The following is a 23,053-nucleotide window of genomic DNA, read 5'->3' as shown; positions in this document are numbered from 1 at the left end:
GAGTTCTTCTGTCAGATCACTTAATTAGAGCACAACAAAAATGACATAATGCATAATTAAAACATCACAAGGTTAATATTTCAAGTGCTTAACATAATTTCCTTCTCCTTAATGTTTGGAAATGGGGAAAATGCTGGTTAAGTGGCCATGTTAAACATGTGAGGCCCATCCATTTCTAAGGGGAAGGACATAACTACCAATCATAGCACTAAGATTATATTGCCTGCTCCATTTGTTTTTGAGGAAAGTCTTGAGGTTTGGTTGTTAGGGGCAATGACTGCCCAGGACTCCACCTTGGACAAAATTCAACTCCTCCTGTTTTACTATAAGAATAGGATGACAAAGATGTTATGTGCCAGAAAAGGACAGGCTGGAGCCCTTGTCTGTCAGGCCAAACTCTGTGAAGGCAAATTAATGAACAGAAAAGGAACGGCCCCCAGGACTGCCAGTCAGTAGGGGCTTGGGAGACATCAGTGCTGCAACTGTCCTGTGCTTGAAGAATCAGAACCACTGTGTCTCTCTGGGACCAGAATAAAATGCAAATGCACTTCTCTTCTGTTTGGGACCAGGAAGCAGCTTCTGGGAAATGGCTACTTTGTGCCTTTCTATGTTTACAACCTCAACATTTCCAAGGCGTAGACAGACTTAGAGCAGTTCTACTGGGAAGAGGCCCAAAGAATAGGGCAGTCCCAGGTTTCTTCTTTCTTCTGGGCTGACCAGAGAGGCTCACTGAATTCTTGCTTAAAAGCCAAGTGTGGTTCTCTGAAGGGCAGCTGGGATTTTCTCCCCAGAGTGTGGTGGCCCACAGTGGTGCCCTTTGTCTGGGCAAGTCTACAACTACAGCTGGATCAGGTCACCTGGTCCTGGCAAGGCAGAGTTCTAGATTACAGAACCGGGCTTTAGTGCGATTAGCTGACAACAGTGGCAGCAGACGGAGAACTTTAAGTGAGGGCATCAGGAAAGTGCGACAGTGCTGCCACTTCCCCTCTCGGGAGCTTCGGGCTTTGTTCACCAGGATTTATAGAACCCAAAAGAGGAGCTCACTAGGGTGACTAGGACGACTAGCCATGTGGACGAACTCACTACAGCTGAACACCGGAGTTCTCCAAGTGAGGACGTGGAGGGCGTAGGCGTGGAGGGGGTGAGGGGAGCGGACCCTCACTACATACCCATCTGTCTTAATCTTGGCCTTGGTGGTTTCTGAAAGGACTGTTGCTGAAGGCATTTTCTCACAGCAGCCCAACTCTGCTGAGGCCCAAGCTAAACTGTTAAAACTTGATATCTTAAAGCAATTACTTGAGCTGGGCAGTGGTGGCGCACGCCTTTAATCCCAGCACTTGGGAGGCAGAGGCAGGCGGATCTGTGAGTTCAAGGGCAGCCTGGGCTACAGAGCAAGTTCCAGGACAGGTTCCAAAGCTACACAGAAAAACCCTGTCTGGAAAAAAAAAACTAAATAAATAAATAAGTAAATAAAAACTAAAAAAAAAAAAACCCAAAAAACAAAAAACAAACAAACAGAACCCCCCCCCCCCCAACAACAGCAACAACAACAAAACCAAAACCACAAAGCAATCACTTGGAACCTGAAGATAATGTCTTTAAATCCTTCAGATCCTAAAGGTCATCTTACTAAACTCAAGATAATTCTTCAGATGCTTGCATGAGGCTTCTTAGCATGCATGTTTACACATACATTACACACATATATAAGTAATAAAATCATGCATTACACACATATACAATTAATAAAATCATAGTAGTTTTCTCTGTATTAGGATACATAACTCACAAACCTATGACTTTGTCATACACATACATCTCACAAATTACAGTAAATTCACAAGTAACTGATAAACAAATTGCCATAAACTAGAAGTAAGTCCTCAAAAGTTTTATTGTTCTTATAACAAAACATAAAAAGTTTAGAGGCCACAGCTCTAGAGGTTATGAAATTGAGCATGTATGCTCAATATTCACAGGTGTAAAAAAAGAACTGAAGGGCTGACAAAATGGCTTAGCAAGTAAAAGTGCTGCAGTAAAACCTGATGACCCTAAGTTTGGTCTCCAGATTCCACATTGGAAGGAGTGTAATAGCTCCTCAAAGTTCTCTTCTAACCTCTATATATACACCTTAGAATGCACATATGCACATACTTATAAATGTGCACGTGTACACACACACACACACACACACACACTGAAGATTGCATATAGGACTAGACCCCACCATCCTATACTTCACAAGAGATATGCCAAGTACCTTATAGAAATGCCGTACGAGGTGGACACTCTCTTCTCTTGCACCCTGTTGAAAAAGAAGGAAGATGTGAGGGACACATATCTGAGGGGAAACGGTGGGTGACTTAGTTAAGCAGGGGAATAGGTTATTGAACACAGCTATGTCTCCGCTTTAATAAAACACAACATTACTTCACCAACGTGTGCATATATATGTGGGAGTGGATTAGAAGACACACTTCCAAAGGTAAACCCTCAGCTGTTCTTTTTCACCTCTGCACTTCCTACTTTCTCTTTCTCATTCTCTCTCTCATTCTCTCTCTCTCTCTCTCTCTCTCTCTCTCTCTCTCTCTTTCTCTCTCTCTCTCTTATCCAAGACAGGGTTTCTCTGTGTAACAGTCTTGGCTGTCCTGGAACTCACTATGTAGACCAGGCTGGCCTCAAATTCACAGATCCACCTGCCTCTGCCTTCCAAGTACTGAGACTGAAGGTGTGTGCCACCTCTTCCTGGCTCCTACATTTTCTAAAACTAATGAAGGGGAACAAAAAATGATAAAAGTTACTGAGAACCTAGTAAATGTGTATTTTAGCACACACATACACGTACACACACATACAGAGACATGCACACATGTGTGCACACACACAAAACAATAAACCAAACCAAACTAAAACAAAAGCACCCAACATGGCAGGTGGATACGTTTCTACCTATATAAAAGCTTTGTCACATAAAAGGAACATATGAAAACTTCTAAAGCTGATTCAGAAGCGGATTATTCCAAAAGAAGCTACTGCAATACAAGAATGTGGTCTGGATGGAGGGAGGCATCTCTGGACATGTGTAAGATCTTGGGAGTCGCAGGTGTCTCAGGCCCAGCTTCTCTGAACTATGCGAAGGATGCTGTGGAACAGGCAGTGCCAGCAGCCTCATAAATGATCTTCTCAGCTGAGGGACAGCATAGGAAGGGAAGTGGAAGGCATGGACTCACCTCCAGACAGGCCAGATGCACATCCTTGATGATACAGCCGGAGCTGGTCAGTACTTGCTGCTTTAGGAGCAGGCAGCTCAGCTCCAGTGTGGCCAACCGAATCCTGCCATCTGCAGAGCACACCAGCGTCAACCCGGTACCCCAGAGCCCAGTGCTCACCCCAGGTACAAGAGGTCAGCCCAGTACTCCCGAGTCCAGTGCCCATCCCAGATACAAGGCTCTTGTTTTCCTTTTTTGAGGGTATTCATCACCTGAAAGACAGTCTTGCTCAAGGCCTCTTGTGTCCAGGGGAGCCCAGAGGGAGCTACACATGTCAACTCCCTTCCCAGTAAGTTACAAGTCAACACGCCCTGGTAAGCCTTTTAGCTCCCATCTGTCCTGAAGTCCCTTTATCAGCTGAACAAGGGAAGATGAGAGAAGGTGCTGTAGCTGTGCCTGTCCAGCATGTTTCCCACTCCAGGTAGGGTTCAAAACCAACAGCCCACTCTGGATCATGTAACTCAGTGGAGTTGAGCCTTCTCTCCCTTCTAGAATGAGTATATCACCTGTTAGGTCTCAACCTCAGGACAAGTCTCACTCAGCACTCCTTACCCCACGCCCTACCTAAACCTCTCCCTCCCAAGGGCAGGGCTTCCTTTCCTTCCCCCCAGCCCCATCCCTATCCCTATATAACAGCCATTTTGGCTAAGCTGGTCTCTTGGCCCAGGCCACCTTTCTTGGTCAGCAGCCTCCTCTCTTACTCTCCCTCCCCTTCTTTCCTCTTATGATCTGGTTTAACTTGCTGGCCATGTTCAGCCTGGACCTTCTGCTGCATTCTCCCTTGAATCTACCCTCCCCCCTACAAAAAATTCCTTGTGTTTTACAATAGTCAAGAAATAAAAATCCTCCTCCTTTTTATTTCACATTTTCATTTACCACCCAAGCTTGTGTGCCCAAGGTGCTCCCATCCCTGCTCAAAAGGATCAGGTAGCAACAAGCAAAGGAGCCCAGTAGAACCAATGAGGCTCAATTTTACAGTGTGCAAGAAAAAATGCTGGGCACAGGCTCTCCATGTGCTGGGGTGTGGCAAGGACAGGAACACTACTGGGGCCTGGATGGGTGGGTATGATAACCAGCACTAGTCATCTCCCTTCCCTCACTGACACTGTCCCTCCCACATGGCTTGAGCACACTGGGTGTCTGTAGAGATCTCCTCTTGGGGGGCGTTTGCACAGCATGAGGCTCCAGGCTTAGCACAGCATGAAGCGCATCACAACTTGGTCACAGTTAACAGAAAGCCAACCCAGACCAGCTTAAACTATATAAGCAGAAACTAGCAGACAAACACACACAAACACAATGATGGCTAACTTATAAAATCTGTTAGGTAATGGGGGAGGGAGGGACTGCCTTCAGGTACAGCTGAGGCCAGGGTCTCAATAATGTTTTCAGGACTCTATGCTATGTTCTGGATTGCTACTGGAAGCCATCTCTTTCCTCCTAGGGAAGACACCCATCACTCAGCACAAGGCCAACTACTGTTAAGCAAACTGTCCCATGGGTCTTTGCACTTTATCTAATGATAAAGGTAGAGGTGTAGAAGTAGAAGGAGGGAGCAGAGAACCTCTGGGCCTTGTTCCTGAGGTCTAAGACCCCGAGCCCAAGCACACACTTCCCAGGGACATACCCCAAATACCAGCCCTTTTGCTAATACTGCCTTGTAGGTGCTGTTGAAATATTTGTTCTTAGTTATATACATGCAGAGCAGGTCTTGCTTAGCATGACAAAAGCTCAGGGAAAGTGGTCCCTACTTACTAATGCAGTCCCAACCCACCTCCTCCAGACCTTCCATTCCCTCTCCATCCTGAGGTCTATGTGCCTACTCCCTCTGTTGGTCAGCAAGCTCCTGCCTTCACAACTACAGGTCAAAGAGCAGACCCTATTCTTGGTCACAGCACAGTTCTCCTCAGTGCCCTAACCCATGTGGCTCCCACTGCACCCTGCAAAGCTTGCTCCTGACTCCAGCCCCAGGAAATGGCTCTGCCTCCTTTAAGTAGAGCTCTCAGCAATAACTGACCCCAAGGAGTACTCAATGTCTTGTGTCCCATTTCCTCCTACTCAGAGTCCTGGGTTTATCTCTTTTTCTTTGCTACCACTAGGTATGAACAGTGTCTCGAGGGCTCAATCCAAGACATCCCTCTTTCTTTATCTAGACCTTTACAGACCAGGCATGTTGTTCCCAATGCTTACTTTGTCCTGACCTCTGAGTGTAAGACCCCATCTCTACCGTCTACAGCTTTTGGAATTCGAAGACCATCAGTTGTGGCTCTTAGCTGGTATGTAGGATACAATCAGAAAGCATCTATTCTGTGAATAACTGCTATGATACCTGTTGTCACCCTGAGACCACTGATCTGGCTTTCCAGGTCCTTCTCCCACTTGGTAGCATAGCCACATAGTGCTCCAGTCACCACTTGACCAACTCTGGTTGACCTGGTCCAGGCTTACCACACCAGGCTGCTCTAACCACACCCTTCCCTGCTGGGCAAGCAGGTGGCCAGATTGTCCCCCATGCATTCACTCATTCTAGTAACCTTTCTCCTGTCTCTATAGAGAACTTGCCATGCAACTACTGACATTCCATGCTAAGTAACTCTGTGCTGTAGAAGTCCTATGCAACCTGAGATATTTAGCAGTGTCCTGGACTTTTAGCCACTAGAGGCCAGGAACATTCTTGGTCATTCAGCTTAAAAGGTCTGCAGTCATAGTCACATATATCCTGGAGGAAAAATTACCCTAGCTGGAAAAGCCATGCCTAGAGCTTCATTCCACTCTGTCATTGCCTCAGTAGTCTGACTGCAGATGGGAGCTGGGTCAAACCACTGGAGACACTGGGCACAAGAGTGTACTCTCACCCAACCCTTCAAATGGGTTGCCCTCACTCTGAGTCACAGCCTACTTCATTCCCGCAGTACGGCCTCGGGCTTCCCAGAGAGAAGGGTCCCAGCCATGCCAAAAGCAGCAGAGTAAGGCTGGTATAGAGAGAGAAAAGAGAGAGGGAGCTACAACCAAGGGTGGGGACAACCTTAGCGATAAAGTCCTGGGTCCAATAAAAGACAAATGCTGGTGGCTTGGGGGAAAAGAAAGGGCTGAGATTTCTCCACATCCAGAACCTAGGGCTCATGGGGCCTGGTTAGGGATCTAGCCCCTAAGACAGGGGTACCTGGTTGGGCAGCATTGTTCATGATTCTGATGAGTCTCTCAGCTAGCAGATGGTTGTAGGTGGTTTTCTCAACTGCACTTGGCACTGGGAGTTGGATTCGCTCCAGTTTTTCAGGATCCATGCCTAGAATGGAGAAAGAAGAGAAACGGCCATTGACAAAGCTGCCTCAGTGGGCACCGTCTTCCTAAAACCCTTTGGAGGGGGAGTTCTCAATGTCAGCCTTTGTTTCTTCCCTGTAAAGTGAGGCCTGGTCACTGCCTTCTGTCTGGGTTCTATGTATACTGAACATGCATAGATACAGGAAAACATACAATTGCTGGTGGTGGGGAGATGGCTCTGCTGGTAAAGTGCTTACTGCACTGGTATCAGGGCCCAAGCTCAATTCCCAGAAGCCATGTATAGTATGTGGCACACACTGTAATTCTAGTACTGGGGAAATACTTGGGGCTCACTGGCCAGACAGCCTAGCCCAGTTGGTGAGCTCCAGGCCAGTGAGAGACCTTGTCACAAAAAACAAAGGGGGTGGTGCCTAAGGAAGACCCAACGTTGGCTCCTAGCCTCCAAACACATGCATATGCACACACACACAAGCACACAAATGCGTGTATGTGCACAAAACCATACAAACCACATATTTTCTATTGCCATTTGTGAAGGGGGCATATGGTGTGATAATTAACAGTGACTATGAAAGCCAGATGGAACAGTGTTCTCACATTCTAGCCAATGACTGTTGACTGAACTCATTGGAACCCAAGGCCTACTCCATCTCTATTAGAAGCAAGGGCTGGCAAGTGCTTAGCAGACACCAACGGTGGCATCTCTGATAGATGAGGCAGAAGCAAAAAGGAGCAGCTTTCCCACAGAGCAACTCACTGCTGTTCCCCACATCTGTGTGCCACGTAAGGGCAGCCCTCTACTGGGCACTTTCGAGCCCTGCAGACACAGACCCAGAGAAACAGAGATGAGACATATGAGGCTCCAACAACCACAACCTTAAGCTCTCACTGGTGAGCTCAAAAAGCTGAGTGGGGATGCCAGCCCTGCCCCTGAGGAATAGATCAGCAGAGAGGAGCTGAATTAAACCTTTACCCTAGGTAGGTACACAAACAATAAAGTTCATAAAGCATATCTACCACTAAGACACCAAGAAAATTTTTCACCCTCAGGGAAAGTGAATAGTATTTATTAAAAGACAAAAGAAAGGGTGGGGTGGAGGGTGGCTAAGGAAAGGGAACGGGCAAGTCTGTACCCTGCGGGCATTCCCAGACCTGGAACACTTTAGGCCAACTATGCTGAGAGCCCAGCAGATGTTAAGTCAGTTTCCAATGTGCTTCCCATGCTGAGCGTCTGGCAGCTGCAATCTGGGTGGTGCTTGCTGGTTCTCATCCCTAGAACTCTGTCACCTACTTTCTGGCTTTCCCATACCTCTTGTGCTATTCCAGGAACTTCTCAACAAAACAAAACAAATCCCAGAGTCCAAGTGCCTCCTGGGTAAGCAGCTGGGGCTGGGGAGAACAATGAGTGAACTGGAAAGGCTTAGGCACACAGAGCTGCTGTGCATACAGACTCCACTCAGACTTGACCAAAAGCGCAGACAGTAACCAGAATTCATTATGTGGCCGACTGAATCATGACACCGCCTTCCTCGTCAGGCAACCCTTCCCACTGTGGGCTGCTCATTACAGTGCAGTATCTCATCTATTAAGATTTACCGGAAGGTCTGAGCTCACATTTGGTTTCTATTAACAAAGCTTTTAGGCTGAAATTGTCTTATAAGGGAAAAAATATCTACTAAGAAGAGAATATCTTGTTCGGGACCTGCTTCAGGGGAAAGGATATGGAAAAGAGAACCTGGAATCAAGTGTAGATAACCAGAAAGCCAGCCAATCAAACAGCTACCATTCAAAGTCACCAAAGACAGCCCCTGTGCTCAGTGGCCAGGCTGGCACACCAAGTGTAGTAGCTTCTCTACCAGCAGCTTCCCAAAGAGCTGACCTCTGGGTGTCAAACCTGAGCTTTTCCCACTTCTCTTTAATTTGCCTCTGTAAATGGTCTATTTCCACTGGCTTTGAACATTATTTGCCACAGAGAAAAAGAAGTCAGGAGTCAGTCATCATCCAGATCTCTCCCATCCACATCAAAAGGAAGACCTATTCACAGCCTTGAGCCTTTCCTGTCTTCCCTTAGTGACTGCCATTAACACAAGGTACTTGAGCCAATTGTAGGAGTCACCACCAACTTATCCACCTGCTGGGCCTATACCCTTCACATTAAACTCCGATGTTCAGCCTATCAGCATCTCCAGTTCTGACTCCCAAACCTGTCCCAGCTCTCCCAGCTCCATTTCAGCAGCCCGAGAGGTCTCCACTGCTTCCCAGAGAATTGTTCAGCTTCTCTCTAGCAGTGCACTCCCCACCCTGAATAATCTGCTCCCAGTAGCTGGAGGGTCGTCTGGAAACTTGCATCTGAGGATATTCTTTCTTTTTTTTCTTGTTTTTTAAATTACTTATTTTATGTGTATGTGTATTTTGCATATATGTCTGTGCAATACATATATGTATTGTTAACAGATGGTTGTGAATCACCTTGTGGGTGCTGGGAATCAAACCTCGGTCCTCTGGAAGAACAGTTGGTGCTCTTTAACCACAAAGCCATCTCCCCAGCCTCCCTGAGGCCATTTTCCTACCCCTAGAGAAGGGTTTCCCATTATGCTTGGCTCCCCCACCAGCCCTACTAGGCCTACATCCTACTCCTTGAATACGTATATATTTCCCCACTGCAGGCCCTTTGCCTGAAGCAGTCTGCTTCATCCTTACAGAGCTAAAACCAGCCTTGGCACTTTTCTGGCTCTGTTCTAAGCTGTCCTGTCCATAGGAAAATACTGTGGTACAATGGTCTTGTACCCTGTAAAGACATGTCACTTGTATTGGTTTAATAAAACACTGACTGGCCAGTAGCCAGGCAGGAAGTATAGGCAGGACAACCAGAATAGGAGAATTCTGGGAAGAGGAAAGGCTGAGTCTGCAATCATCACCCAGTTGCAGAGGAAGTAAGATGAGAATGCCTCATTGATAATAGGTACCAAGCCACATGGCTAACACAGACAAGAATTATGGGATAATTTAAGATGTAAGAGTTAGTTAATAAGAAGCTTGAGCTAAAATCAGAAATGAAAAGGGGGACATAACAACAGACATGGAGGAAATCCAGAGAATCCTGGATCATATTTCGAAAACCTGTGCTCCACAAAATTGGAAAACTTTAAGGAAATGGACATTTTTCTGAATAAATATCACTTACCAAAATTAAATCAAAACCAGATAAGCAAATTAAATAGACCTATAACTGCTAAAAAAAAAAAAAAGAAAAGAAAAGAAAAAAAGAAAAAAAAAAGAAACAGTCATCAAAAGTCTCCCAACCAAAAAAAGCCCAGGACCAGATGGTTTCAGCATAGAATTCTACAAGATTTTCAATACCAATACTCCTCAAATTGTTCTACACAAGAGAAACAGAAGGAACACTGTCAAACTCTTTTTATGAGGCTACAATTACCTTGATACCCAAACCACAGAAAGATATTACTAAAAAAGAGAATTAGAGACCAGTCTTACTCATGAACATTGATACAAAAATATATTTGCTGATGATATGATAGTTTACATAAGTCACCCCCAAAATTCTACCAAGCAATTTCTACAACTCATAAATATCATCAGTAATATATCAGGATACAAGATTAACTAAAAAAAAAATCATTAGCCCTCCTTTACACAGATGATAAATGGGCTGAAAAAGAAATCAGAGAAACAACACCCTTCACAATCACCACAAATAGCATAAAATATCTAGGAGTAACTCTGACCAAACAAGTGGAAGACTTGTATGACAAGAACTTTAAATCTTTGAAGAAAGAAATTGAAGAAGACACAGAAAATGGAAAGATCTCCCTTGCTCTTGGGTAGGTAGAATTAACATAGTAAAAATGGCAAACTTACCCAAAGCAATCTACAGATTCAATTCAATGCCATTAAAATCCTAGCAAAATTCTTCAAAGACCTCAAAAGAATAATATTCAGCTTCACATGGAAAAGCAAAAAACCTAGGATAACCAAAACAATCCTGTACAATAAAGAAACTCCTGGAGGCATCACAACCCCTGCCTTCAAACTTTACTACAGAGCTACAGTACTGAAAACAGCCATGTATTGGCATAAAAGCAGACAGGAGGACCAATGGAACTGAATCAAAGACCCAGATATCAATCCACACACCTACGAACATCTGATTTTTGACAAAAAGCAAAAAATATAAAAGGGAAAAAAGAAAGTATATTCAACAAATGGTTCTGGCATAACTGGATATCAACATGAAAATAGATTCATATCTACTGCCATGCACAAAATTCAAGTCCAAATGGATCAAAGACCTCAACATAAAACCAACCTCATAGAAGAGAAAGTGGAAAGTAGACATGAACACACTGGCACAGGAGAACACACTTTCTAAATATAACCCCAGTCACTGAAAGAAACAATTAATAAATGGGACCATCTGAACCTTATAAGTTTTATAGTTTAGATGAAATGACAAAGTCCTTGAAAGATTATCAAAACTCATTCAAAAGAAAGAAATGATCAAACATCTCCAATGAGAAATTCGATGGTTAAAGCCTTCCTTCAGCTGGGTGTAGTGGAACACACTTGTAATCCCAAAACTTAGGAGGCTAAGGCAGAGGGGTTGCAAGTTTGAGGCTATCTTAGGCTACATATCTGATCTCAAAACTAAAAGAAAAAAAAGTTCCTCATAGAAAATACCTTGTCCACACAGCTCCACTGGTTCAAAGAATACTTACAGAAGAAATAATCCTAGCTTTTTTTTTTTAAAAAAAAATATAAATATCCCAAGAAACTAAGGAGGATAAATTGCCTTCCAGCCTACACTCTAAGGTACATCACTGCAGTGTAGCCAGATAAGAGAATTGCAAGAAGTCTACAGATCAGTGTCCCATGAACACAGATACAAAAATCCTTAACAGTGAGGGTTGAATATCTAACTCAGTTGGTAGAGTATTAACCTAATTCAGATGAGGCCTCAGCAATGCCTATACCAGGAATGATGGTGCACATCTGCAATCTCAGCATTTGGGAGGTTGAACGCAGAAGAAGCAGAAGTTCACAGTCATCCCTAGCTACAAAGTGAATTTCAAGATAGCCTGGTATGCATGAGATCTTGCCTTAAAAAAAAAAAGTCCTTAAGAAAATGTAACAGGTCAAATCTAGCAAGGTCCACAAAATTTCATAGCAGGTAGCATTAACCCAGAGTGTCACCAAAGAGAGCTGAAAAGAATGTTGGAGAAGGTGACTTCTGAGAGGAACCTCCATAAGTGGTGATTGAAAAAAGAGAAAACAGCCGAAAGACTTGGAGTGAGTTCAAGAAGGTGCAGATTCTCTGGAGAACAGATGTTATGTTGGCACTAACTAGGGTGGCTCCTGGGCTTCCAAAGAAGAGTCCCCCACACAGGGCTGGGCCCTAGGACCAGTAAGTGCTATGATACCATCCCCAGCCAACAATGACCTGCTGTGGAATAATCCTTTTGTACACTGTGAAGATTTGTCACTTGGAATGGTTTAATACAAAGCTGACTGGCCAGTATACAGGAAGTATAGATGGGACAGCTAGACACAGAGGACTCTAGGAAGAAGGGGTCACCAGCCAGAGAGGAAGCAAGACATACTGGAGAGGTAAATGCCACGAGCCTCAGGACAGCACATAGATTAATAGAAATGGGTTCATTTAAATTGTAATAGCTAGTTAGTAATAAGCCTGAGCTAACGGCCAAGCATTGATAATTAATATTTAGTCTCCATGTCAGTTAATTAGGAACTGGTGGGCAGGAAAGAAAAGTCTACATTCCAGAGGCAGGCACCTCACCAAACTGCAGACATCAGAGTGACTAGGCCAAATTGGAGCCCTTGAGGGAAGGCTCATCAATACTTACTGACAAGGTTTTTAACAGTCCTTTCTAGTCCTTCCCATCAGCTTCATGGTTCCTGTGAGGTGCCCCTGTCCAGCCTTTTCATAGACTTTTTCTTTTGGCCTCCATGGAGGAGAGGTAGTTTCCATTGCTTATTCACAGAAACATGGTTGAGTTCAGAGAGGAGCATGAGAGGTGCCTCAAGCTGACCTCTACCAGAGTTCTGTTGCTGCACCTGAGTGTGACCTTGCTCCCGGCCCCTGCCAAAGGTCTGAGAAGGGAGTTCTAGAAACCAAACCAAGGTGGTCTAGATAGTCTATAGAGCAGGTATGGGGGTGGGGAAAGGAAGTTAAGGGAGAAACTGAATGTTCCTGAATAGCAAAGGACAGAGAGTCAAAGCAGTCTCACTGTAGGGGTTCTATGGAGGGTGGACTACAATAAACAGCAATACCCGTGACCCTAGCAGGAGCTGATAACTGCAGGCCTACAATAATGACCATGACAGTAGACCCACCCTCATTTTCTCTTTACTCCTGCCTTGGTTTCCATCTCTAGGCCAGGTTTGAGCCAGCCCTGTGCTGACACTGAGGAAATCAGCTGATCACACATGCCAGAAAGGGAGAAGAGACAAGCTGATGAGAAACTGTCAGGAACAAAAGAGGTAAAGTATCATGGCAGCTGTGACTCTGGATGGCAATGCTAACAAAAACAGAAAGGCAGGGAGTGTATATTTATGGGATGAATGCAGCCTGGCAAGGTGTGCTGGAACACTGGGCTGAGGCATCCAGCATGCCACCAGCAGGAACTGACTACAGAATCGGTCATGGAGTTGTCTGACTTCCAGTAATGAATTCTAGGGTAGAGGCAGTGAGCAGGGTGTTGGAGGGGTCGTAGGGGAAGGAAGGAGACTATATGTGTGGGAGGGGATGAGACACAACATCAACAAGAATTGGAGCCTGTCATGCTCTTTAAAGTGTCAAGTTGTAAGACTGGGCTAGTATACATGGGGTTCTGGGTTCCATCTCTACCTTAAACCACAGGAGGAGGAGGAAGAGGAGCAAGAGAAGGAAGAGGTGGTGGAAGCTTGAGACCAGGTCTTTAGCTTCATCATAAGCAGAATGGTTTACACTGAGCAGAACTGTTGAGAATATCCTTCTAGAGAAGAAACCCCGGAGGCTGCCTACTGTAGTTACTAAGAAGACAGAACCAGTTATGGCCTAGACATGCAGCAGGCATTTCCACACAGATAAGAAGCACTGTATCAACCCTTGATGATAAGACAAGGGCAGACCCAGCAGCAAGCCACATGGACACCCACTGATGGCCACGGGTGCAGCTGGTTTTCTTCTTAACAGCTTCCTTAGAGGGCATGTGAGAAACTGATGCAGAAGCTGTCTTGAAGAAGAAGGCTGGGGACAAAGCAGAGGGAAGGCATTTTCCACTACATGTGTTTGTGCTGTCAACTGACATAATTTGCATGACTAATGTTTAAGAATAATTTAAGAATAACTGAGATTTAGCTCTGCTTTAATGACTCTAGCCATAGGCTATCTTAGCAAACAGCACTTAGTAGACATCTACTCCCAACAAGTTGAATATAGACCTCCTGCAATGTCACTTGACACCATGTGTCAATCTATGCCAACTCCAGTTCTTATGAATATTCTTGAGAAAAGTCTCCAAACTTGAGTGTGGGGAGCCAGGTGGGCCAAGGGCAGAAGCTTTTCCCAGCACTGGGCACTGAGGGAGGAACTGGTGTATGCCAGTCAACTGTCAGTGCTGTGGGAACTGGGGCCTGGCCACACAGCCTGAGCAAGGGAAGCTAGAGAACCACACCTCTCTTTAGAAAGGAAACCTACGCTTCCACCTAAGTCTGTTTTAGCACTGAGCCCACGGTAAGAACATCGAGTATTATAAATAGCAAAACCAAGGTTCCAATTTGACTGGTTTTACTCTGATGTCAAAGTGGTCGTTGGTCAGGTTAGTTGTAAAGCAGAGAGGGGTCTGTAGAAAGCCACAGTGGGAAGCTAGCCTCACTGGGTTAGACAGCCACACTTGAATTTCCCACCACCATGCCTGAGTCACCAATGCCTGTGGCTTCAGTCTGCAAAAAACACCTGAGAAATTGTAATATGGCTGAAGAAGAACATTGTAGTAGTCACTTCAGAGGCCAGAAAGGAAACTCCTTCCCAAACTGTCCTCCCTCTTAAGCACTGTGTCAGACATTGAAGATGGCGAGGAGCATGCCTACCTTTGTTATGAGACATGGCGTATAGGAGACAGAGCACGAAGAGGGCATGGTAATCATCATCAGGGCTGTCCAGGGCATGGTATACCATATCCAGGAAGGGCCTGGAAAAGAGGAGAGGTCTATAATCCTCTGGACACAGTGTACATTTTCCCTCTCTCACCTGACAGCAACAGCTGGTTTTGTTTCTTATAGAGGTCTGGACTCTAAGGCCACTAGTTTGTGGTGAACACAGTATGTTCCTGGTGCAGAATCAGGCACTGGGAACACAATCATACACATGAGAGATGGGCTTTGACCTTGCAGAGCTGCTGTCCCGAGGGGAAAGTGATCTCTTAAGTCATTTGACGTCACTCACTGGGTATCTCAGATGCTGGAGACATTAGGTACAAAGGACCAGCCCTTCTGCACTCCCTTGCCAGCTGGCAGAGACAGCACAGACATACCATCATCACTTTAAAGGAAAGACGGAAAGAATAAAGAAGAAAACAGGATGCTATAATGGACCAATACCACCTGGCCAGGCACATGAGTAAGTTTAAAGGTACAGTTCTGGAGTCAGACTGCCTGGGTTCAGATGCTGATCTGGCTTCTTTCTGCTAAGAACCCTCTTCTGAGTGCCATAACTGTCCCACTTCCTCAACCACACAGAAGCATCCAGCCAAAGGCTGACTGGAGGGTCTCAACATAGGGTCATGCACTGTATTTGACTGTTATATTTAATATTTCAAGGACACTTCTCCATGATTTCATTTTGGAAGTTTCCCGACTCAGCAATTTCTTGGGCCAATATTCCTTGACTAGAAGAATTGATAGTGAGGTCTCTCACCTCCTGTATTCTGTGAGTAAGAAATAAAGAGTTGTCATAACCTGGAAAATGCACATCCCAAAGGTTGTCCTTCTTAGTGTAGGGTCAAGCCTAGCAAGACTCTTCAATAACAGACAACAGATGAACAGAGGGCAGGTCTGGGGCAGGAGACTCTGATCCCATCTGAGGTTGTCCCACTGAATACCAGGCTGGGGTCAAGAATGCCAAGTACTCCAGAGTGAACAAGAATATATTTAACACCTAGAAGTCACATGGGTATTCGCAGCATGGACTACCTATGAGGCTGAAAATATGGCTGCTCAAAGCAGATCATTTGCTGCAGAATCTTCCACACCATTTTGAATGTTGTAGGCCTTTGATGGGACAGTGCGGAGATAGCGTGGAGGACCTTGAGCATGCTGGGCAAGTGCTCCACTAGAGTTATACTCCTAGCGCCTCATTTTAAGCCCTCAAATCCTGATGTATCAACACAAAATATTAAGCTGAAAACTGAAAATAAAGAAGTAGTAAAATATTTATTTGTCATGTTTCAAATAAACACATGACACACAAAAACGATAAGGAAAAACCTTAAAGTGAACATTGACATTCAGTCTCTCTTTTCTAGAGCCCAGGATGGGGCTCCTCCATTCAGACCTGTCCACAACTCTATTGTGTGGAGATTTGGGTTTTGTGAATTTTCTGGCAATAACTCTGCCAAAGTTGAGAGCAGTATAAATTGTAAAACATTTCTTGTAAATCAGCTGCTTATAATTTGGATTATCTTTACACTTGGGAATAATACAACCAAACACCAAGGGCTTGGTGGGTGTGTTGTCTTTTAGGTGTGAGATGGAGTTTACTAAAGGTAATGATGGGACAAAGATGGTGGGGTTTGATACTGGACAGCAAAAGGAGAAATAAAACATGATAGGCATGAGAGAGAAGGGGGCAAAATGCCCAGAAAAGTGGTCCTAAAAAAGTTGATATGAAATAATCAAAACAGGACCATCTGGGATCACTGACTTTTATCCCTTCGTTGCACTTCTGGAGTTTTCACCTTCTTTAGAATGTGCATCATGATTTACACACCCTTAAAGGCTGCTGAGCTGGGCCTGTGGTGCACACCTTTAATCCCAGCATTCAGGAGGCAGAAACAGGTGAAGGAGTTCTGTGGATTTCAGGCTAGCCAGGAAGAACAATTTATTAAGACTGTCTCAAAACAAAACAAAAACAGCTTTTGTTTTTGTTTGCTTGCTTTTGGCGGGGGCGGGGTGGGGGTGGCAGTGTCTAACTTGACCCTGAGTGCAGGCAGGACACTATACAAGAAAATCCACAGTAGCTCCAGTTCTCATTGCAGTGGAATAGATATCAAGATTGAACTGATGCTTTGGGGAACAAATGACCATCTTCCTTCACTTGCTCCCAGCCTCACTGCTAGGAGGTGGGTGCTAGGAATGCTGTCTCAGTCTCAGGGACACACAGAGAACTTGGTTCAGGCCTGTAGGCATCTCACCTCCAGGCACTCAAGTCAGCTTCTGCTAAGTAGAAAGTTATGTAGTCACAGTAACCAGTGAGTCATCTAAGGTTAAAAAGAACCCAATCAACTCTAAGAAAACCCCTCTATGCCCTAAAATGCAGGAAAAAAGAAGTCAAGTCCAATAATTACACATAACACCCTGGTTTCCCTCTCCCTTTCACAAAGCTATAGTGTCACTGTTTCAGGATTGTGATTCCACCCACGGATCCCGAAAACCTGCACATTACACAGGGTCACAGGAAAAGGGCAGCTAATGTTCTGTAAGCACACAGATCTCATGAGCTTAAGCATTATCTACTGTTTGTCATTGTGGTTTTTCCAATTCTAACTAATGCTAGGTCATGCTTCTAACCTGTCTCTTCTCTGTTTAGAATGACGTCTTTCATTTTCAGAGCTCAGGGGTTACATCTTGTTAAGCAAAATTGTGAAAAGCTTTACAGGTTACAACTGATAACCAATACTGTGTTAGTCGATTTTTTTCAGTTAATGAAATCAAAAACTGTTCTCTTATGCATCTGCTACAAATTAACCCTGTCTGTTAGACAGCCTAACACCGCCCAAACTAAGAAAATAAGAACTGGTAATGAACATGGCTCCGCCAGCAGCACGATACTGACCCACTTGATGGAGGCTTGACCTCCATCCTCAGCACCAACAACCACACATCCACCAACCAACAAGATACAGAGAAAAAACTGAAAGTAAGTGTGCTTCAATGCTTTAAACTAGGTTAACGAATGAGGTGTGCATGTGGAAGGAGTACATTCCTGGCCACATCTTGAGGTTTCAAGACGTCAGTGTGCCCCAGGGAGACCAAAACCTCACATCAGTGCTACCTGCATTAACACTAACTAACACACTAAACTGCTGCTGAGGCCTGTGTAGTGTGGCTGCCTAAGAGGTGAGTAAACAACCCTAAAATGAAGATGCCCTCCAGCAACTCACTGCAGACTGTGGGAGCAACCCTCTGCTATAGCTGATGAGCCTAGAAAGACGGCAGGAAATAAGCAGAGCAAGGTTCAAGATCAGCTCCACAAGCCATCCCGAGGTGAGTGTCACAGTACTGGACCATGACAGGTGGCAGCAGTAGACTGCATTATGTGCCAAAGGTCTCAGAGATGTAGAGAAGCATAGCAATCAGGGATTGAGATGGGAACTTTATGCCTGGCTCTCAAGAGGGTCCTCCTGGGAATGGTCTCTATCCTTTAGATCCAGCCTAGCTGCCAAGTGACCCAGTGCTGGTGTCCTGTCCTGGTCACCTTTCCAAAGGATAAGGGTATAAGCACGTGTCAAGGGCCAGTTCTCTTCTCATGCTTCTGGGTGGCCAGAGGCTGGAGCAGAGGGAACAAAGGGGATCAGAACGGCCATCTGGTGGGGCAGTGACCTCTTCCCAAGGCTGAGTGGTTGTTCAGTACCTTCCAGAAGTACCCTGCTGCCTACCTGCTCCACTGTGTGCTCTCTGAACCTGTGGCAGCACTCTTTTCCTCGTCCGTGGTGTTCTGCTCCCGAACTGTGGCCCCAGCAGTGGCTAGCTCTGAGAGCTTGCTGCGCTCCATGATCACCATCTCAATCTCTGGAAGCAAACATGGAGTCAGGTGAGTTCAGCTGGCATCAATAACAGAAACTCAGAAGCCTCCTCAAGGTCTAGACCAAGCACGTGTAAAGCACCCCACACAGGCAGAGCAAGCCTCAACATTGGAAGTGACACCAGCAACATGTGAACAGAAACTGTCTAGGCCAGGCCTCTCTGCCCATCTGAGTGAAACCAAGACACCAGCCCTGACTTGGACAAACATACAAGGAAGTTATTTGTTTTATTTCCTGATTTAAAAGGACACTTGATGCTGACTGTTACCATATTTCCTTTCCAAAGGGTGGGAGGCAGCTAGAAGACAGCACATGTGGCTAGTGAGTCCTTACCCTCACACTCCAGAAACAGTTCTCACAGGACAGAGGCCATGTGTCCCCTGTCCAGTGACAACCTCTGGAAGGCAGAGGCAAGTTAGGACTCATTTTGGTTTTCCCAACTCTGGAGAGCAACTTATAGCAACCTACTTAAATTGCAGTATACATTTTTATTTCCCCAAATATTAAGGACCACTGAGCAGAAGAAACACCTGGAAGTCAAGAGCTATGCTTTGCTTCCTGGGATCCCCACCAAGAGCCCTTGTCACGCAGTAAGGACTTTGGCAGACCGGTGCTGGTCACCCCAAGCTGGTGTCCTTTCCTGGGGTCTCCACTGGCACATGCGGATCTCTCAGCTGGCCTCCACTTCCTCTCTCGTCCTCATTTAGTCTCCACACAAACCAAGCGATATTAAGTGGAAACCAGCTCCCAGTGCCTTCTCCTGACACCTCCTACGCCTGGCCCTGTCCACCTCTGATCTCACCCCCTGGCCTTCTCTGCCATGCTGGCTCCCCACTCTGGTCGTATTAGGCTTATTGATGGCTGGCTCTCAAATGGCCCACATTTCTCAGACATCTTCAGTGCTCATCTCGTGTCACCCCTTGGAGAAGCTGTGGTCACTCTCCTCGCCTGTTCTTTTCCTTCGATCTTTTTAAGTGAGTACTGGCTAAACGGTGAACTTGTTCAGATTTCACCCCCTTCCCCAATGTCCTTTGTTCTATGACCTAATTAGATCCAGTCACTGTGCTTAGGCTCTGCTGGGCCATCACAGTTTTTCAGGCTTTCCTCGTTTTTGATGAGCCTGGCAGTGTACGGTGTGCTGGCGAGAAATTTTGCAAATCCCAGAATTGGAGTTTGTCAGATTTTCTCCCCCAAGCATTAGGCTGGGGCTATGGGTTTTACAGAGGAAGACCACAATGGAAAGTATCCCTCTTGTGATATCATAGCCTGCACACACACTGGCAACATAATCTGAAGACTGGTGTCAGTCCTGTACTGGCCATGCTAGTATTAGGCTTCTTTATGGTCAAGTTATCCTCCTTCTTCTATACCACGCAAACTGGCCTATTCTTTTGTGCAATGAGGTTAAGTTTAAGAAAAAGAAGTGGGACAGTTTACATTCTGTAAAATGAAGTCCCCACATAAACTACTGTTGTTGCTATTACTGCTAGCAGTGCAGGGGCCTTGGCCTGAGGCTTTGGGCATGCTAGCAAAGTCCTTAGACCAGTGGTTCTCAACCTGTGGATTGCGACTCTTTGGGAGTTGAATGGTTCTTTCACAGGGGTCACCTAAGACCACAGGAAAACACGGAGATTTACATTTATGGTTGGGGCCACTACAACATGAGGAACTGTATTGAAGGGTTGCAATATTAGGAAGGTTGAGAACCATTGTCTTAAGACATTGAGCCAGACCCCTCAACCTTATTTGAATAAATTATCTGGAATTCTTCCCAGAAAACATGTCCTCTTTGCCCCTGACTTTTTTTCTGTTTCTCCTGACAGCATCTCTAATCACATGCACGGACATCCCCTTTGTTTCACGTGTTTAGTCCTGGCCATCCTCTACTAGGCCATGGGCTCCCCAGCATAGGGTGGACCTCTTGGATATGTGAATGGCCTGCATCCATTATAACATGGGAAGTTTTGGTGTAGGCAGGAGCAGCAATGGGTTGTAGTGGCTGTGGCATGGGTTGGGTGGTCCAGAGCCCAACAGTCTATAACTTGTTCACAAAGTTCTCTCATGCGGAGATGTCTGACTTGCCTGCCCCCATCATACACATGTGCTCTTAGTGTAGCCAGCCCCTGGAATTGTGGAGGCAATCCCACCAGCTCCCTCTGGAGGTTCACTCTGTGGGGGGGCTCCTGATCTCCCCACCTAATCTGAAGCCAGATGCTAGATGAAAGTTTCCCACAAGGTGGTCCCCATCATACAAGAAGGCACCAACAAGTAATCTTCAGGGGGTATGTGGACAAGCATTCTCTCTGGATTGTTTTATATGCATCTTGTAGACCGTGGAAGACAATTCTAGCCACATAAAAAGCCTATTCTTTTGTGCAATGAGGCTAAGTTTAAGAAACAAAGAAGTGGGGCTGGAGAGATGGCTCAGCGGTTAAGAGCATTGCCTGCTCTTCCAAAGGTCCTGAGTTCAATCCCCGGCAACCACATGGTGGCTCACAACCATCTGTAATGAGATCTGGCGCCCTCTTCTGGCCTGCAGGCATACACACAGACAGAATATTGTATACATAATAAATAAAATAAAAAAAAAAGAAACAAAGAAGTGGGTCAGTTTACAGAAAGCTACTGAGTGGACAACAGAACAGACAGTACTCGGTCATGGCTGAACAGGGAGATGGCACCAACCCTGTATTAGGTGCCATTTCTTCCTTTCCTCATTGTTCTACCAGTTTCCTGCAACACTCAGCTTCTTCCTAGTCATAATTTCAGGTTTCTCCAGAGTGAGGTGCAAGATGATTTGCTGTGGAGGTCTTTTTCTTACCCTTAAGTATCTACTTTGTTTGCTTTATATTGTATATAACTTAACATGGTGATGTAAACATGTATTATTTATAATAAATGTGTTTGTTCTTGGTAGATGCAGGCATCTATTTTGTTTGTATCTGTTTGTGTTTACTGATAAAGAATGTCACTAAGACATTTGAAGTCTCCCAAGCAATGACACTGGCCTCTCCTTGGCTCTGGCCTCTAACCTCTGCCTGGTGATCCCACGCCCAACTTGTGCATGCTGTGAGCTCACTTGCCCTGGCAGAGCTCCACCCTGCTTGGCTGACATGGTGGGAACACTGCTCCCAGGACTCCTCAAGTCCACAGAGCCAAGTTCTAGCGCCGAGTGTGAAGGATAAGCCAGCATATCACAGTAGTCCCCTTTCCAGACTTTGCACGTTCCTGGACACCACCAGGATTCTGGAGCAAGAGAAGAGTTCAAGACAGTCTAGTTCACTGCTTGTCAGCAATTTTCCAAGTTACTCAATAACTTTTTGCTTTTTGGAATACTGGGGATACAACCCAGGACCTTGTACATGTTAGGCAAGCACTCTGCTACTGAGTCACATCTTTAGCCATCAAGATGAATCTGCAGGGACTTTCCCAGGGCATGCCCACAGAGAGGCTAGGTGAGCAGAGGGCTGTTCCAAGTAAAAGTGGGTAAATACCAATGGTCTGCCCATGGGGTCACTCGGGACTTCAAAAACAAAACAAACACCTGAAATCTGCTTGTTTGTTCCATCTGGCCACTAAATCTGAGCAAAGAGCAACCCAGAAGCACAAAGCTCTCTGTACAGCCAGAACCCCAGCAGCAGCTAGCACAGTTCCCGGTTCCCCACCTGAGAAATGTGGCAGTAGAAGCCATGAGTCGCTGGGTCACCCTATGCTCCCAGCTATTCACCCAGCCCTGCTGAGAAAGTTCTCCCTGATTCGGCACCACCATGGAACATGTTCTGCTCAGGTTAATATTTCCCAGATGACTATAGATCAGTTCTCTGGAAGTCAGAACAGGCCTTTCTCCTCTTGTAATCACCTTCATTCAGAAAACTGTTATAGTGTTCTCACCTGTGCTCCACCAGTTCCCCGTCCCCTATGAAATGGGAACAGGAGTGGTTTTGGGGGAAGAGGATCTCCTCAGTTTGTCACCGCCATCTTTAAGAGGATACTAAAGAGGCTGTGATCTTTGCTGTGAAGCCCTCTTTATGCTACACCAGAATGCCTATGGTGGTCCTGAGCGGCTTTCCAGTCCCACTCTGACCTGTCCTGGCTGATGCCAGACTTATTCCAGGGCAGCCAGCTTCTACCAATAGGCCAAGTAGTATGCTCATGTGACTCAGGAGCGTCTAATCACCACAGATTACGCTAATGGCAACTCAAGGGCTCCACTGAACCGCAGTTATACTTTAAGACATCCTTAGCCCCACCAGTCAAGCTTCTGTTTAAGTGAGAATAGCTTATGTTGAAGCAATAGCTCTTTTTTTAAAAAAAATTAAATTGTGTGTGGGGGATGTGTGCCTATGAGCAGGCATAGAACCAGGAGGATAATGGGCGCCATGCTCTATTACTTTCCACATTGTTTCTTTGTGACACAGTCTCATGCCTTATATTGATTGTGCCTGTTCTGCACAGCAGTGG

The 23,053-nt window shown here is 45.5% G+C and overlaps 1 protein-coding gene across 10 annotated transcripts in view; it reads right to left on the bottom strand.

Annotated features, from left to right (window-relative positions):
- The window catches only part of Clec16a (C-type lectin domain containing 16A), a 213,675-nt gene that overhangs the window by 124,729 nt on the left and 65,893 nt on the right, over nt 1–23,053 (bottom strand). For all 10 annotated transcript variants that reach the window (XM_085694565.2, XM_085694569.2, XM_085694561.2 and 7 more), the window contains 5 exons: nt 18,446–18,578; nt 14,661–14,761; nt 6,433–6,555; nt 3,231–3,340; nt 2,261–2,305 (listed from right to left, as the gene is read on the bottom strand). In XM_085694565.2, coding sequence (XP_085550691.1) covers nt 2,261–2,305; nt 3,231–3,340; nt 6,433–6,555; nt 14,661–14,761; nt 18,446–18,578 — 512 coding nt within the window. The remainder of the gene's footprint in view (nt 1–2,260; nt 2,306–3,230; nt 3,341–6,432; nt 6,556–14,660; nt 14,762–18,445; nt 18,579–23,053) is intronic.

Source organism: Myodes glareolus, chromosome 9 (genome assembly GCF_982192425.1).
Source record: "Myodes glareolus chromosome 9, mMyoGla1.1, whole genome shotgun sequence".
Classification (NCBI taxonomy): domain Eukaryota; kingdom Metazoa; phylum Chordata; class Mammalia; order Rodentia; family Cricetidae; genus Myodes; species Myodes glareolus.
This window is presented reverse-complemented; position numbering and strand designations above follow the sequence as displayed.